This window comes from Bos grunniens, chromosome 9, assembly GCF_055505025.1.
Source record: "Bos grunniens cultivar Pamir isolate PY7600 chromosome 9, Bosgru_T2T1.0, whole genome shotgun sequence".
NCBI classification, from domain to species: domain Eukaryota; kingdom Metazoa; phylum Chordata; class Mammalia; order Artiodactyla; family Bovidae; genus Bos; species Bos grunniens.
The window spans coordinates 87,698,681-87,716,753 of NC_141173.1; the positions used below are offsets into that span (position 1 = coordinate 87,698,681).

General features: G+C 35.8%; 1 protein-coding gene across 2 annotated transcripts in view; it reads right to left on the reverse strand.

Moving 5' to 3' along the window:
- Positions 1-1,844: 1,844 nt before the first annotated feature.
- LATS1 (large tumor suppressor kinase 1) overlaps positions 1,845-18,073 on the reverse strand; it is a 38,576-nt gene continuing 22,347 nt past the window's right edge. Inside the window, exons 4-9 of one of the 2 annotated variants that reach the window (XR_015133297.1) lie at positions 13,736-15,234; positions 12,282-12,344; positions 10,685-11,267; positions 7,466-7,648; positions 7,165-7,271; positions 4,809-5,612 (exon numbers count right to left, since the gene is read on the reverse strand). Coding sequence is in view for 1 of the 2 variants with exons in the window: in XM_086318240.1 (XP_086174366.1) it covers positions 5,103-5,612; positions 7,165-7,271; positions 7,466-7,648; positions 10,685-11,267; positions 13,736-15,234 (2,882 nt within the window). In the remaining variant the exon portion in view is untranslated. Of the gene's footprint in view, positions 5,613-7,164; positions 7,272-7,465; positions 7,649-10,684; positions 11,268-12,281; positions 12,345-13,735; positions 15,235-18,073 lie in introns of both variants that reach the window. The other variant, XM_086318240.1, reaches the window with a different exon arrangement.

An 18,073-nucleotide genomic window follows, 5' to 3' on the forward strand; every position in this document is an offset into this window, starting at 1 on the left:
GGAAATAGTCAAAGTACAAAATGGCCTGCTTAAATTATTTTGGAAATCAGATTATACACTAACATGAAGTGTACATTATATTTAGTTAGGGTATGAGTTCAGCAACAGGAAGGAGTGAGCAGCAGGCTAGCAATATTAATTTCAAGGGTATGAAGTAGAATTGCATATATCACTTCTGCTCATATCCCACTGGTCAAAACCTTAGTCTCATGGCACGACTAATTACAAGGCAACATGAGAAACACGTGCGCTGGTGGCACAGTTGAAACATGAACAGGGGTCGGGGCGGGGGCTGTGTTAGTAAAAGGAGAACTTAGAATGGAAGCTGGAGAACAAGAGCAGCCTGTGTCAGCCCCCCTGGAAGCTAGGTACCCTTGAGAATCCCCCTTTCCTCAACAGAACAAATTTAACCCTTTTCCAGGGAATGCAACTCAAAGCCCCACCCAGATTCTGAATCCACCAAGATTCCAGGATCTCTGGGTGACTTTACAGAAGGGAGAAGACTGGCTATTTGGGAGAACAATAACTGCCTGTGTTTCAAACATAAATTTGATATCCTCCCTTTAGCCTTCATACATGTAAGCGGATATACTGTCTGTGTATTTGCGTTTGGCATAACAAGGTATAGTCACAATTTAAGCATGACAAACATGGATCCAAAATGTATTAAAATGACAAAGCTAATGAACTAGCTAGAACGAGGGTTCCACAATGGCACCAGCCAGCTCCATGGTTCATGTGGTAGGAGCTCCCAAGAAGGGCTGCCACCAGTGTCTGTGGCTGAAGCTGCCCCCACCTCAGCGGGAGACGCTCCAAGACCAGCAGTGCATGTCTCCCATTCAGCTGTCAGCAAGAAGATGGTGTGGGAGTCAGGGGAAATAAGCTTGGGCAAAGAGAAATTCAACTGTGATGGAGGTCTGCTGAAACCACAGCCAGCCTGGCAGACAGCTCTTGGATGACAATGGTGATGACATATGAAGGCAAACACACTGTATACAAGAATTAACAGAATTAAAAGGGAAAATGGGTTGGTTGCGTGGAGTCCCTATCACCTCTCACCCACCAAAAATATGCTAGGTAACTAAAAGGACAAATAATTAATAGGAAATTTTTTAAAATAGTAGTAAAAGGAATCATAAGCATAATGCAGTTTGCATCAGTTACACAACAGTCTCATATAGACCAAATATAAAGTGTGTGCAGACAAGAGGATAAAAGGAGACCTAAGAATGATGGTAATACTTGAAAAAGGGGGGGAAACCCCTAAATGCTTGTTCATCTACGTAAAATGGATTTAAGGCATAACAACAACATACATATTTGGTAGGCAGTTCATGTGATAAAGTAAAAGACTGTAAATAAAGGAAAAGAGATTAGCCAATAACTTCACATTTTAAAAATCATAAACTGGACTCAAATGATACTAGACGCAGAGTTTAATAGTTGAAAATTATTAATTTTTTAAACCTGTACTGACCTAAAGGAAGCCTTTAACATGAACTATTTATTGTACTTATATTGGACAAAATGAAAACATTTTACTGGTTTACACTAACTCTATTCAGTTTGCCTTAATCTAAGTAGGAATTATCATTAGCTACATATATATATATATATATATATATATTTTTTTTTTTTTTTTTTTAATTCCAAAGTATCAGATTTTTGACCGTAAATTTTCTGAGAATAAAAAGATTAAATTTTTGAATTAATAAAATCAACTTACCCTAAAAGCTTTCCACACATAATTTAAAGATTTGAATTTTGCCTTTTTTTTTTTTTTTTTTTATTATGATCCCAGCAAATGTTACACTAGAGAAAATGATTGGGAAAATACAAATAGATTCATTAAAAACACAGGCTGATTATTCATTTCTACTACATTCATAAGTATGCAAAACAATTCAGTTATATTGCAAAGCTGTAATTCCTTTTCCTAACAAAGCATTACTTTATAAAACTGTAGTGTTGTACTGATTCAATTTTAATACAAAATACTTATATACATAATACAATATAAAAGTAAACTGTGGTATATAGTGCCTTCACAAGGGATCTATTAAGGCGCTTTACAAATATACCATTATATTGACCAAAATTACTTTTTGTTTTAGATTAAAACAAACAGGCTAAATGTTTTACTTTAAATACCAAAGGGATTTTTGTTTATTTTTGTTTATTAAAGAAAAATGTCTAAAGTACCTTAGGTAACAGCAGCAGCAATATCTAAAAATCCTCCCACTGTATTCTCTAATTTCAACATATTATTAAGTCAGAATAAATCATTTCCACTCACAGTTTTGCACTTCGCAACAGCAGAAGGTAATAACTTTTTTAAAAAGTCAATTTCAAAGTGACTTCTTAGTCATACATTCTATAGTTTCTATTACAAATAAGGTAGAAAAGATATAGCAACAGGGCCTGCCTTAGGACATCACTGGACAATACATAACTGTATCTACAATTACATAATTACAGAACACATTTCATAAATACTATTGATATGCATAAAAGGGGAAAGTATAAGAAAGACAGCAAGTTGTTTTTTTTTTAATGACTGGCAAAATTATTTTAAAAAGAAAACATGATTGATCAGTGTTTTCACTCTATTTCAACTGAGAGCATATAGATTTTTGACATTGGTCTCATCTTTTTGGCAGGAAGCACCAGATTCCTACTGGAATATAGTTTGGGAATAAGTCAGCTTAATGTAGTTTAATAGTTTGGGAATATGACAGTATATCCAAACTGTTAAAAAATGCAGATACTAAAGGCTTGTACACTGCTTCATTTAAATACAAAAAGTGTATATTGTCAGAGGAAATTTAAAAGGATACAATATTGGTAGTGTCTGTTACATTTGAGAAGTAAAGGCAACACGGATTTTGTGGGGAGAGGGGGAAGACAGCACCTTAGTTTTTCTACAATGTAACTGTAACAACGTTGGTTCTCTACTGTATTGCACCATAGTCCAGAAATAAAAACTAAATGGAAATTTCAATAAATCTGAGAAAGCCTGAAGAGCAATGGGGGTAACAACAAAAGTTCTTGAATTAATACGTTTTGCATAGAATTTCACAGGACTAATCAAATGCTCCATGAAGTGATGACTGCTGTCTTACATAGTGCATTTTCTCACAATTCTGAGTAGAGGTCCTTCAAAATATTTCTGTATTAAGACTGTAACAAGTCAAACATGTATGTTAGTGCCCTTGAAAGGGTATGTTTAAAGTGGAGCGCTATCCCAGAAAGAGGCATTCACAAGGATATCTTATCACATGGTACAGACCTTTCTCATCAGAAATTATCAGTTTATACAAGATGTGCTAATCTGAGCACTCATCAGTAAATTTAAAGCAAAGTTCTTAATTTAATATATCAGTGTTCTTATAGGACAGAGGTCCATAACCAAGAGTTTGTGACAGGTTTCAATACATCCAACTGCAATGTGACATCTTAGGCATATCTGTTGATGTGCATTTTTCTGGGAACAGAGCCCACAATTTTCATCAGATTCTCAAAACGACCAATAACTGCCAAAGACCCACCATTACATAGTGGGTTATGCAGTGCTCTGAGAAGGCCACCTATGAAAACGTTTTAAGTGTGAGCTAATTAATCTTTGCCCTCCCCAATTCAGCTCGAACAGGCTTTGCCTTTTTTTTTTGCCTTTAATTTTACTTACATATATGATTCCATTAGCTTTTATATGAATAAGTTTGAAAATCACTAAAATTATGCCTCTTAAGTTGTGATAAAACAATTCCCTACCAGTGGAGCTTAAGAAAAGCAAATAAAATACAAATTTTACTAATGTTAGAATTAGAGCCCCTTCCCCCTTCCTACAAGATAAGCTAAATGTATTCTGGTATGAAACAACAAGTTGTCCTTAAAACCTAAGTATTATATATAATAGTAATGCTGAAGGACATATTATTTAACTTTAAATAAGTTATGAGGTTTTGAATTTTCTAAAAGACCACTATGTATTTTTCCTAATTACTAATGGCCATCTTAATTAGGAGTTACATAATAATAATTTTTTCACCAATTAATCTGACCATAGGTAAAATGCTGCCAAATAGCCAGACTTTCCTTTGCCAGTAACAGTCCATGTATGCAGCACTGTTTTGAAAGAGGAAATCTACAACATTATTGATGACATAATCCAAAGGTACCCACAAGTAAGTTCTAATCAAAGTTTTATATGAAGTTGAAAATAATCTCTCTGCTTAACATGTGGAATTATTTTTTTTTTTAATTTCAGAGTCAAAATGTGAAAGATCTTAGCTTTTAGTACTGAAACTTTTAATTTATGGCAGCTTTATTCCCTTTAAAAACTGAAAGCAGCATTAAAAATACCAGTATGGAAAGAAAAATGTAGTGATTTGCTTCTTTCAAAGTCATTAATTTTTGAGATATATTAAAAAATTAAATACTCTACAGAGGGGAAAAAAAGATAAGCTGCACTATTTTTCATTTGGATGAGCATACTATATTTCATTTTTGTATTTCATATTTTGTATTCATATTCAACTTTGTATTTCTTATTTATCAAATGTGAATTATACAGATTATCGTTAGCCTAGGAACACTCACCACCATGATGCCTTCATTTCTAGAGCTTATTTTTTCTAAGAATAAAGTTATGGGGAAAGAAAAAAAAAAAAACAGCTCTGTAAATGTGGGGTATATTTCATATTTGGTTAAAGCAAGATAAAACTAAAACTGTCTTTCAAAAATTTTTCAAAAATTCTTGTTTTTTAAAATTATTTAGCATTATGTACACATAGAAAACAGGCTTCTCCTTTTAAACAAAGCACTATTTTTTATTTTAAGTACTTTAAGTACCAAGAACTGACTATAATATTCAGCTCATAATTTACTTTCTTTATAACAAATTTTTTTCTAAATTACTGATTTAAAAGGCTGGAATAAATTAATATTTAAAAGGATTTCCATAATTTAGGAACATAAAATATTGTACACAGAGCACACATACATAGCTCTGTCACATTTGCATAATTTTACTCTCAGAGCTTCAAAAAACCCTGCGTTTCAGGCCTTTTTGCAAATCCTCATTACAATTATTTCCTAGTGTGTCAAACATACACTAGATCACGATTTTTCATCTCTGAGCCTGTGTGCTGATCATCTTCATCTGACTGCTGCTCTGAGCCTTGTGAATTAATATATTCATATTCAATAGGTTTTGGATAATTATAAGGGTAGCCATTGTCATCAAAAAACCTCCGAAAGGTAAATTCATAGAAAGCATGTTCAGGGTGCTTTCCATTTTTATACCATCCGTTGAGAGTGTCATTTACATTTTCTTCCTCATTATCATCACTCCGTAACTTGTCAGGATCAACAGGATCAAAATTTGATGTATCTGTTGGGTGTGTGATTTTAGGAATGTATGAAGCAGATTGCTGTCTCAGGTCACTGGAAAAATCAATTGTTTTAAAAAATGGATGAGCTTTTATTTCATCAGCACCATTCTTGCCTAAGCGATCTTCTGGTCCTCGGCAGAGTTTAATAATAAGATCAGAGGCTTCAGGACTCAGTTTAGCTTGCGGTGGGATGTGAAGAGATGTTTGCCAGTTGATAACCTTTAAACAAGATTTTTAAAAATTAGAAGGAAAGAGGTAAGAAAAACAAATTTCCTCTAAGTTTTATATGAAGAAGTCTTACTGGACTATTTGTGTTTGTGTGTTTTTACATAAATTGCATGGTATTTCACATTCCTTACCTTTATTTTTTTGGTTTGTTTTTTGGCCACACCACACAGCTTGTGGGATCTTAGGTCCCTGACCAGGGATCAAACCCATGCCTCCTGCATTGAGAGTGCAGTCTTAACCACTGGACTGCCAGGGAAGTCCCTGAAGTTATTGTACTTTCAAATTCTTTTTTCTCTCTGCTGTTGAGACTGCATAATTTCTATCGATTTTTCTTTAAGTTCACTGATTCTTTCCTCTTGCCAATATCATACTATCTGGATTAGTGTAACTTCCTCTTAAGTCTTAAAATCAAGTAGTTGATTCCTCAAACTCTGTCCTTTTAAAAACTTGTTTTTGTTATCAATTTCTTTGTCCACCAAAATGAATTTTAGAATTGGCTCACCTATTCGATTGATTTTTACATATTACTCTCATACCCTACAACCGTATTAAAGTCACTTATTAGTTCTATGGAGTTTTTCACAGATTGCCTGAGATTTTCAATATAGAAAATTATGCCACCTGTGAATAAAGCAAGTTTTTTTTTTTCTAACCTTTATGCTTTTTCTTTCACTGCTGTATTACACTGGCTAAGACATCCAGAACTATGCTGAATAAGACTCAGACCAGACATCCTTGCCTTGTTCTTCATCTTTAGGGAGAAAGCATCCAATCTTTCACACACAGCACCTACACAAACATATTTGTATTTCTACCTATGCATTTATTTCATATATACATATGTATTAAAATGAAGGCAAAATAAAGATCTGACACAAACCTGAGAGAATGTATTACCAGTAAACCTGTAACAAAAGAAATTCTGAAGGAAGTTTTAAATATAATGTATTAAATGAAGTGACAGACAGAAGTTATAACTTGAGGAGAGTGTCATAGAAAAGATAGTATATGTCAAGATATGCTCAAAGAATGATTAAAAATGCCCAGAGGGAAAGTTGTGAAACATGGGAGAGAAAGAAGGGTATTCCATACAGAGGGAATGGTATGAACAAACGAAAGACTTGGACTTTATAGACAAGGCTACTAAAAGGCTTCTTAAATGGGATAATTTGTGATCAAAATTGTGAACAGCTTTTCATTTAAGTGCTAGGGAGATATAGACATTTGTTAGTAGTTTGGGGTCAGAATGTACATGAAAGGAAACACAGCCAGCAGTCAGTAGAAAGAATAAATTGGAATACATCTTCAAAAGGTACTAAAAACTTGTAAGAGGAAGAGCCATGACTGTAGTGTGTGCATGAGGAAGGATATGGGGGTGTTAAAGTCACACGGGGGAGAGCACACGTGGAATTTCAGTAGGTTCCTATATCCTTACAAGCTCATTCTTTAATTGTAAATTAAGATGCTCTAAATAAAGGACTGATAAAGGTGTATGGTATTGGGGCTTCATAATGATTATTTTGGTACAGATTCTACACCTTACCTTCACTTGTGTTTCAAATGGTGTCTGTGCCAAGAAAGGCGGCTGTCCTACCAACATTTCAAAAAGAATGACACCAACACTCCACCAATCACACAACTGTGTATAGCCTAAAATTAGACACCAAATTTATGGTTATTCATAAGCACTTTAGAAAAAACTGCTCAGAATGAATAAAATCAAAATTAATATTAAATCACCAATTTATACTATAGAATTAATACTTTTATTGTAAACCTGAACCATTAGCCATATTCTCCTGGTCTACAGGCATACTGAGATTCTTTGTAAGACAAACGTCTACCTGTTCGTAACAAGACTTCAGGCGCAATATAATTAGGAGTCCCAACCAAAGAATGTGCGAGACACCGCTGGTGCTGGCGTGCAGCTCTCCGCTCCAGTGGTTTCAGTCTATCACCACATCGACAGTTAGAGGGGTCACCCCATTCATTACTGAAATCCATGCTATCCTGCCGTGGATGGTCACCTGTATAGTAAAATACATACATAAATAAATAAAAACAAGAGTAAACCTATCTGTTTAATCTTTAGACATCCTATGCTATGCTATGCTATGCTAAGTCGCTTCAGTCGTGTCCGACTCTGTGCGACCCCATAGACGGCAGCCCACCAGGCTTCACCATCCCTGGGATTCTCCAGGCAAGAATACTGGAGTGGGTTGCCATTTCCTTCTCCAATGCATGAAAGAGAAAAGTGAAAGTGAAGTCGCTCAGTCGTGTCCGACTTTTAGCGACCCCATGGACTGCAGCCTACCAGGCTCCTCTGTCCATGGGATTTTCCAGGCAACAGTACTGGAGTGGGGTGCCATTGCCTAGTTTAGAGTTAACAACATTTCTCCGTGTTGACAAGCTAAGACCCAATGTATGCCAAATCACTGATGGTGTGATTATTAATAACTAGAGACTGTACTCTTGAAATACCAATAGGACAAGTCTTACACTAAGAAAAATTAGCCTAAGATGCAGAAATTTACTCAACAATAAATGAGGACAATAAAAGTTACTGAGTAGGCAGGTCTGAGAATTTGTTATTCAGGCTGCTCTCCAATACTATTCTGGACAAAGTTTCAAACAAATTAGATTTGTGTTTCATTTATTCAGCAAATGACAACATTAACAATAAAGACAATATTCTTCTCTCAGGCAGGTTATCAGTAGGGGGAAAATATAACAAATACATATGTAAGAACCAGTGATGCATCCCGTACAGAGAATCAACATGCAGTGATATGGCAAATGTGCTGAGGTGACATTTGTTTAAAAAAAAAGAGGAACTCAACAATATGAAAACCAGACAAGGCATTCTACACACAACAGTACTCGAGAGGACCAGTGTGGTTAGTAAAGGGGAGAATGGTACGAAATGGAGCAGGAAACAGCGCACATGGGTTTTACAAGAAACGATTTGCCTTTTACTCCAAGTACAGTGAAGATACTGGAATATATATATATATATATATGTATTTATATATATGAATATACTTACATATATACATAAGTATTAAATGAAGGCATTTCTTTTAAAACACGCATCAAACCTTTTCATTCTCTTGAAGTAATGAAAAGGTCTGATAATACGTTTAAAAAAGAAAACTTTTAACTGCTGTATAGAGAACAGATTATAGAGAGGACAAGGGTGAAAAAGAGACCAGGTAAGAGGCTATTAAAGTTAAGTTTGGACTATGATGATAATAGTGCAGATGGAGAAAAGTGAACACATTTAGAATCAAGGATGGGTGGTGGTAGTACAATTTACCAAAAGGGAGGGGGAATAAATAGGGAGGGGGAGAAATTAAGAATCATTTATTAGCAGTCTTAAGTTTGAAAGGCCTATTAGGAATCCTTATGAAAGGGGGAGGACATTTCTGAAGAGAGATTTGGAATTCACTGATGCAGAGGTAGTAATTAAAGCTATGACTGGATGAAATCACCTAGGGGAAAAAAATCTGAAACTAACCTAACTATAATAAACAACTGGAATGTTTGATTAAAATACAATTTCTACCCTCCAGTGGAGATTTTCAATCAGAAGACTGGAATAGAGCCTAAGAATCATATTTTTAAGATAAGCCCCAGATAAGATTCAGGTAAATCAGGGGAGATATTAAATTATGTTAACCTGAACATTAAAGTAGGTTCAGATATCTTCAGTTCTATCCATTTAATGTAAATCCGCTTGTGTTCACAAGAAGCACTGGAGGTAATCATACTTACCTCAGAGGATTGCTGTGAACATTAAATTAGAATATACATAAAGCACCTAGTCATGGTAAGTATTCAGCACGTGTTAGATTGGCTTACACTTCCATTAGTGCTTGGAGGGATCTTGGTGAGGCAGTGTGGTATAGCAGAAATAACATGGGCCCTGTAAGCAGACAAACCTGGGTTCAAAGCCTAGCCCTTACACTTATTTTCTGTCCGACCATGGGCAAATTTCTAACTTAGCCTCAGGTTCTTCACTCTGCCTCACAATGGTACTGTGAGGATTAAAGAGAATCATGTACATAAAGTGTTTAAACAAGCTGTATAACAGTCATACAGTGGAATCCTAAGAGCTATGAAAATAAATGTTATTATTTATTTATATGCAGGAACACAGATGAACCTCAAACAAATATAGGAAGTCAACATAGAAGAATATATGTAGAATGATTACATTTAAATAAAGGTTCAAGAGTAGGCAAAATGAAGTAATATGTTGTTCAGGGATATGCATAAAAGTATACAGAAAAGTAAAGAACTGATTATGGAGTTTTGAAATAAAGGTTACCTCTGTGGAGGAAAGAAAGCAAAGTGATAGTTTAGGGACTTCAAAAATACTAATAACCTAATTCTTAAGCTAAGTGGTGTGTAGGGGGCTTCATTTAAAAATTATTTCCAAACTGTTGTATGACAGAAAACCAGGGGAAGAGGGGGATGATTTGGGAGAATGGCATTAAAACATGTATAATATCATATAAGAAACGAATTGCCAGTCCAAGTTCGATGCAGGATACAGGATGCCTGGGGCTGGTGCACTGGGATGACCCAGAGGGATGGTATGGGGAGGGAGGTGGGAGGGGGGTTCAGGATGGGGAACATGTGTACACCTGTGGCAGATGCATGTTGACATATGGCAAAACCAATACAATATTGTAAAGTAAAAAAAATAAAAAATAAAAAATTTAAGGAAAAAAAAAAGAAAACCACAAAATTCTGTAAAGCAATTATCCTTCAATTAAAAAAAATTTTTAACTATTTTCAAATTGTTATTTGTCCAACACATTTCACATTAACAAAATGTAAAGAGATTAACTCAAAAATGTTAATGACATTTAGAAATAAATAATTCTAACACATTTTCATTTTATAAATCTAAGTATCTAAAGGATTCACTCACATTTATCCAATGGAGTTAAGACCTGACCCAGGACTTCTGGCTCCCATCCAGGGATAATATCATCTTATATTTTATTACACTAATAAGTCATATGAATACATACAAATTTTATGATTTTACTCACCACTCTGGTAGTACTTAGAGTCATGTGTCCATCTGAAGCCAGTGCAGAGGCCGAAGTCAGTTAATTTAATATGACCATCACGATCAATCAAAATGTTATCAGGTTTAATATCTCTATGAATAAAACCCATTTTATGAACACTTTCGACTGCACAGGTAAGTTCTGCTATGTAGAATCGTGCCAGATTTTCTGGAAAGATGCCCATTCTAATTAATAGGCTCATCATATCACCCCCAGGAATATAGTCCATTACAAAGTATAAATTGTCTTTGTCTTGGAATGAATAATAAAGACGAACTACCCATTCGTTGTCAGCTTCGGCCAGGATATCTCTCTCAGCTTTGACATGAGCAACTTGATTTCGAAGCAGAACATCTTTCTTTCGAAGAGTTTTTGTTGCATACAAAGCCTTGGTATCTACTTTTCTTGCTAGACAGACTTCACCAAATGCTCCTATTCCTAATGTCTTTATCTTCACAAACATAGACTTGTCCATTTTAGCCCTCTTAAGACGGATGTAATTAGACTCTTTTTGGCAAAGCATTTTTCTCATTTGATCTTGGGCATCTTGAGATAATCCAACCTAGGCAAATAAACTAAATATTAAATGAGGAATTATCTTCTATACTAAATATTAAGAAATCGCTTGGAAAAAGTTCAGGCATATATATTTAAAGGTTAAAAGCATAATAATTTTTAATAAAGCATGTTAGAAATCTAGAATATATTTCAGAGAAAATTAATTATCAAAAGTGCAGCATAAGGGATAGTTAACAGGATACACAACGTGAATACAAATGCAGAGTCTGCTGTGGAGAGCAAGGAGAAGATGCTATCAGTGGTCAGCTTTCTACTCCTCTCTAATGCACTAAAAAAAGAGTGCCCAATGTGCAATCGCCAAACATGTTAACATGCACCCTCATCTATCTCTCCCTGCACATTCATCCCAAACTACATAATCGGATTGCTTTCATTATATGCATCTACTTATAGAATGCCTATGTCTCAAATATTCTCATTTTGGTCTTCATGAAAAGAAATTCTTCCACTCCAGGTTCATTTATTCTAAAAAACTGATGTATTAAGAACAAAAGAATATCTTCTCTAGTCAACCCACTCACTAGTAAGTCAGTCTTTCCTTTTATCTTTTTCAGGGCATTAGAGTAAGGGTAGGACTCACAGCCATCACTAACACAAAATGCACAGAGTATGTCCTACCTTATTTCAAAGGGACTACTTGTTTGATTATAAGGTATCTTTCAGATATTTTGGAACATTTCAAAGAAGAGTATCTTATGAAGATACCAAAAAAACCCAGATAAAAACAAAAACCAAAAACCAATGTCTAAGTAGACATGGAATACCTGGATTTAGAAGGAAAGAACAGTCTATTTATGACTAGTTAATAAAGGATTAATTAAGAATCTAAATAGAAAAGGAATTTGTTTTGAAAAGTAGATAACTCTAGAAACGCAAGACTAATTAAAATATAGCAACCTCATGCTTCTGTTAGAATAAGCATTTGCATGCAAAATCTTTTAAGAAGGGTGGCATGCCAGACTTAGTAAAGAACTGTTTCTCTTAAAATCTTACTTGCCTACACAGTAATGGAGGCTACAGAAGTCAGCAAAGCTTCCAACACCATAAAAGTTTAAATCAGCTATTAGTGAAAGTGAAGAGGAAAAAGGAAAAATAAACTAAGAAAATACATACAGACAGACTTTAGTAAGAAATCCTAAGAGCTAAATATGGATAAGCCATATAGGTTATTATGATATTTCTCACAATAAATTCAGTTTATAACAAGAGTAACTATACTGTGAAGTCAGATCCAGAAAAATCATTTTAAAAGAACAGCTCTCTCAAATGTCATGAGAAACTTTAACACAAATGAGCCTCTTAAGATTTGGGGCAGTAGATCTAAGACTGGGAGTCAAACCTCTGAACTGTAAACATGTGATAAAAATAACAGTACCACCATAGTATCTAAAGAAGAGAGTTACGTGGAATCACAACAGATATTAATCTAAAGGGTTTAGTTATTCTGATCTCCTTTTTAGTAGATTTTAATAATTCCAGGACATTTTTCTAGTACATTATAAAAATAAAATTAGAAGGGGAAATAACTGAAAGGAGATGTCTCTGACACTTCTAATAAGACCAACCTGATGAATAAACCCCTAAGCCCCAACACAACTATAAGTAAAAATACATGTTTCATAAGTTTATCAAGAGATAGGACTAAGATATTTCTAGTTTATTTTAAAATGTAAGATAATATGTAAACTCTAGAAAATAACTCTTGCTTCAGTTTCCATTAAAGGGATTATGTATACCTAAACTGCATACTGCAAATTATACTTTTCTTAATTTATTACAATTTTATTATAGAAAATTCTGGGTAAATCCTGAAATGCTAAAATAAAATGGTATAATCTAAAGTACTTTAATGTTTACTGAGTTTTAAATAACTGATAATACATTTAGCATAAAAAGAAAAATACTAGACCACAATATTTTAAAATAAACACCAAGCAAACACATGATCAAGTATAAAAATAGAAACTTTTAAAGGTTTTATACTCAGCCATAAAAGGAATGAAATAATGCCATTTGCAGCAACATGGATGGACCTAGAGACTGTCATACAGAGTGAAGTAAGACAGAAAAAGAAGGACAAATATAATATCACTTATATGTGGAATCGAAAAAAAAAAGGTACAAATGGACTTATTTACAAAACAGATCTAGAGTTATAGATGTAGAAAACAAACATGGTTACCAACGGAATAAGGAGTAAACTGGGAGACTGGAACTGACATATACACACTACTCTATATTACATAGTAGATAACTAAAAAAGGCGTACCGTATGGCACATGGAACTCTACTCAATATTCTGCAATGGCTTATATGGGAAAATAGTATAAAAAAGAGTGGGTATATGTATATGAATAACTGAGTCACTCTGCTGTACAACTGAAACTAACACAACATTGTAAATCAACTACATTCCAATAAAAATAAAAAATAATATAAAAAAAGTTTTACCCGCATCATTTCGTTCTCTAATTGTTTTTTACGATGTAGACGTTGCTGATGAGATTTGAGCACATTTTCTACATGTTGCTCCATGAAGAATTTAAATGCCTGAGGAGAATAACTTTGAATACGAGATTCCCTTCGCTCTTCATCTTTCTTGTTTTTCCTAACGGTGATAGGTGAAGTGGTAATCTGTTTCTTTTCTTTATCTCCAGTATCAACATTGTCATAACTTTTTTCACTCTCATCTTCCTTAGGCAAGCTTGGCTGATCCTCTTTGCTAGTCTTACTGACCGATTCATATGGAGGAACAGATGGGTTTTGGTGTAGCAGATGCTTAGGATAAGGTGGTGGCGGACCTTGATAGTTTGGAGCTTCAGCAACAGGCGGCATAACAGCACCCTCAGAAAAAGGACTAGGTTGGACACTCTGAACAGGCTGTGGTATCCAAGAAGGGTGTGTAGGTGCTAAAGCAGTCTGCAGCTCTGGTTTCAATACACGTATACTTTTCACAGGCTGTTGAATGGGAGCTGGTGTAATAGCAGTGACTGTTGTAGCCGAAGGTTGAGAATTAGCAGAATGACTTGTTCTGTTTCCCAATGGGTTATTAAAAGAATTTGACCTCACTGGTATGTTAGGTTGCCATGTAGGGATTTCATGTCCGCTGCTTGGGGATGACTGGGCAGGAGCAGATGATGACTGAGGCCAAGTTGTTTGCAGTCCAGGTATATTAATGTTATAAAGTTCCATGTTATGACTATTTCTGTTTGGCACCATCATACCTTGAGGAATGTTCCCATTTGTGTATGATGATGGAGCAGCAGAACCCCCTGTTTGTAAAGCAGAGGGGCTTTGTCCATTAGTTGGGGTCAGAGGATATGGAGGGGGTGGCTGCCGATTGACAGCGCCAGCAGGGACAACATTCTGGTGCATCATAAAATCAGTCTGACCGCTACCATTCTGAATTCCAGGTCTCCCGGGTGGAAAATTAAATTTGTTAGAACTCTGCATGATGATTGGCTGTCTGCCAACAGGAACAGAATTAATGCCTCTCTGTCCCTGATTAGGAGGATTCATCGGGGATGTGTTAAGAGGTGGTGGAGGATAGCCCTCCTGCCAGGCTCCAGGTGGAACTGGAGAGATTCGGGAGATGACGTAGTCCATGTTCCCAGAATAGCGCTTTGTTTGAGAGTTTGGTTCCCATGATGGGGGAGGCGGAGTTGTACCTCTTGGAGGGGGAGTCTGGCCTCTTGGAGGGGGTGGAGGAGTGACACTCCTTACTTGAGGAGGTGGTGGGGGGTTCACTCTCTGTCCATTGCTAGGATGAGCTGGAGTAAACGCTGTTATACCAGATCCTGACAAAGGTCTTCCTACATCTGTCTGTGAGTTGGGACTTTCAGAACGGTACGCTACACTTTCTCCTAGTGGTGGACCATGTCTCTGAGGAACTAAGGATTCTTTAGAACCCTTCCAGCTTTGTTTGCGGTTAATTGATTGTTGCACACTCCCTATGGGAATAAAACAGAAAAAAACAACATGCTTTTTAACCTCCTACTTTTGAAAAATTTAGCTTGGAATTCTAAGGCTACTAAAAGATAATACTCTTTCAAGAATTACAAAAATAAAATTTCAGCATGTGGTTTTATATTTTAGAATTTTATCCATTTTTGACTAGGTAATACCTTCTCATAGCTTAAAATTCAGGCAGTACAAAAGGACACTGATCCCTGTCCCTTAGCCAACCAATGTCACTGAAGGTAACCAATGTCATCAGTAAGATATTTTAGGAATACACAAGTAAATAGTACTAGAAAGGGGACAGGAAACCCTCCTAAACTGTTGGTGGGAATGTAAATTGGTATAGCCACTATGGAGAGTCATCAAAAAACTAAAACTAAAAGTTGCCATATGATCCAGCAATACCACTCCTGGGCATGTATTTGGACAAAACTATAATCTGAAAAGATACATGTACCCCAATGTTCACAGCACCACTATTTACAGTAGCAAAGACATGAAAGAAACCTAAGTGTCCATTAACAAATGAATGAATAAAGATGTAGTGTACACACACACACACACCCCCATGGGAATGTTAGTCATAAAAAATGAATGAAATAATGCTATTTGCAGCTACATGGATACAACTAGAGATTATCATACTAAGCAAAGTAAGTCAGAAAGAGAAAGACAAATAACATGTATCACTTACATGTGGAATCTAAAGTATGACACAAATGAACCTTCTGAGAAACAGACTCACAGACATAGAGAATAGATTTCTGGTTGTCGAGGCGGTGAGGGTGGGGGTGGGGGAGGCTGGATTGGAAGTTTGGGGCTAGCAGATGTAAACTATTGTATTTAGAGTGGATAACAACAAAGTCCTATTGTATAGCAAAGGGAACTATATTTAATGTCCATTATGTTAATAAACCATAATGGAAAAAAAATGAAAATGAATATATATATATGTATATATATAAAAGTGAATCATTTTGCTGTATATCAGAAACAAATCGACTACACTTCAATTAAAAAAAACAATATACCTCCTATATATACTATTGTGCCTGGGTCTTTTCATTAAAAAAAACAGAAGATTCTATATTAGTACATAAAGCAGTTATTTACTTAAAAAAAAAAGTTATTACAGTTTTTCACTATATGGTTGTACCCAGATTTATTTAATCAGTTTCCCTGATGGCTATTAAAGTGGTTTCCAATCTTTTGGTTTACCCCTCCCCTCCGAAAGCAATGAAGAATTTTGTACAGATATCATTTCATAGATATGTTAGGTAGATAAATTGTTAGAAATGGCATTATTGAGCCAAAGGATGTGTCCATTTGTAGTTTTGATAAATGTAACACTGATTTTAAAAATATTTCAGTATGGCTTTTAAAACAAAAAAGTAAGGGATAACTAGCTGAACACTAAATAAGGTAGAGTTTTTACAGAGTCTCTATTTAACGGAATTTCCAAATAAACAGGCAAGAAAACATACAATACCAAAGGAAAAAAAAATGATGTGTTCAAAATAGTTTTGTCACTTAGAAAAGTGCTGATATAATGTATTTAAAATATATGAAAAATACATATGTATAAAATACAATACACATAAATAATATATTCCAGAAGGATTAAACATTTAAATGTTAAAGATGATACCATACAAGTATACTAGGAACAAAGCAGTGAACATTTGTTAATATTGGGGTACTTTGTACCTCCTGGGAAGGTCTTCCCAAGTATGACAAATATAGAGAACAACACAGTAAAAGACTGATAGATTTAAGTACATAAAACACTTAGCACCATTCAAAACAAAACAAATAAGAAACACTCATAAATCTGAAAGGTCAACACCACATTACCCTGGGAGAAAATGTATTTAAGAACACATGAAAAAGAAACTGGTAAATATTCAGAATGGACAGTTTAACACTCTATTTTATCTAAGTTTGTCAGCATCCTGGGGCTATAATTTCTGGGACAGTCATCCCTCTGGGCAAGTTACACAAGTCCTCTGACCACAGGCTCAGTCTTACCTTCCTCGGAGAATCAGCTGAGGCCAAAAGCACCAAATCACTCTCCCACTTTTATCAGTTAAGACGAAATCCCTGCAACCCTCAAGTACACTGTGCTTAGTCGTGCTTAGCTGCTCTGCTGCTGCTAAGTCGCTTCAGTCGTGTCCGACTCTGTGTGACCCCATAGACGGCAGCCCACCAGGCTCCCCTGTCCCTGGGATTTTCCAGGCAAGAACACTGGAGTGGGTTGCCATTTCCTTCTCCAATGCATGAAAGTGAAAAGTCAAAGTGAAGTCGCTCAGTAGTGTCCAACTCTTAACGACTCCATGGACTGCAGCCTACCAGGCTCCTCTGTCCATGGGATTTTCCAGGCAAGAGTTCTGGAGTGGGGTGCCATTGCCTTCTGCTCAGTCGTGTCCAACTCCTTACGACCCCATGGACTATAGCCTGCCAGGCTCCTCTGTACATGGGGATTCTCTAGGCAAGAATACTGGAGTGGGTTGCCATGCCCTCCTTCAAGGGAATCTTCCAATCCAGGCATCGAACCCAGATCTTCCACATTGCAGTATGATTCTTCACTGTCTGAGCCACAGGGAAGCCCCAAGTACACTGCCACCCTTATTGCTATGAACCTCCCATGAAGATCTCTGTTCTTCTACTTCCTAAACCCCCCACTACTGCCCTCTAGACACACTTTATTCTATGACGAGCAAATGCTCCTCCATTACTGACCTCTGCTCCAAGCTTTCCCCCACCTTCTTAAAGCGGATTATCATCTGCTGACATTACTTTCCTTTCAGCCCTTTCCAATTAAGGTTTTCT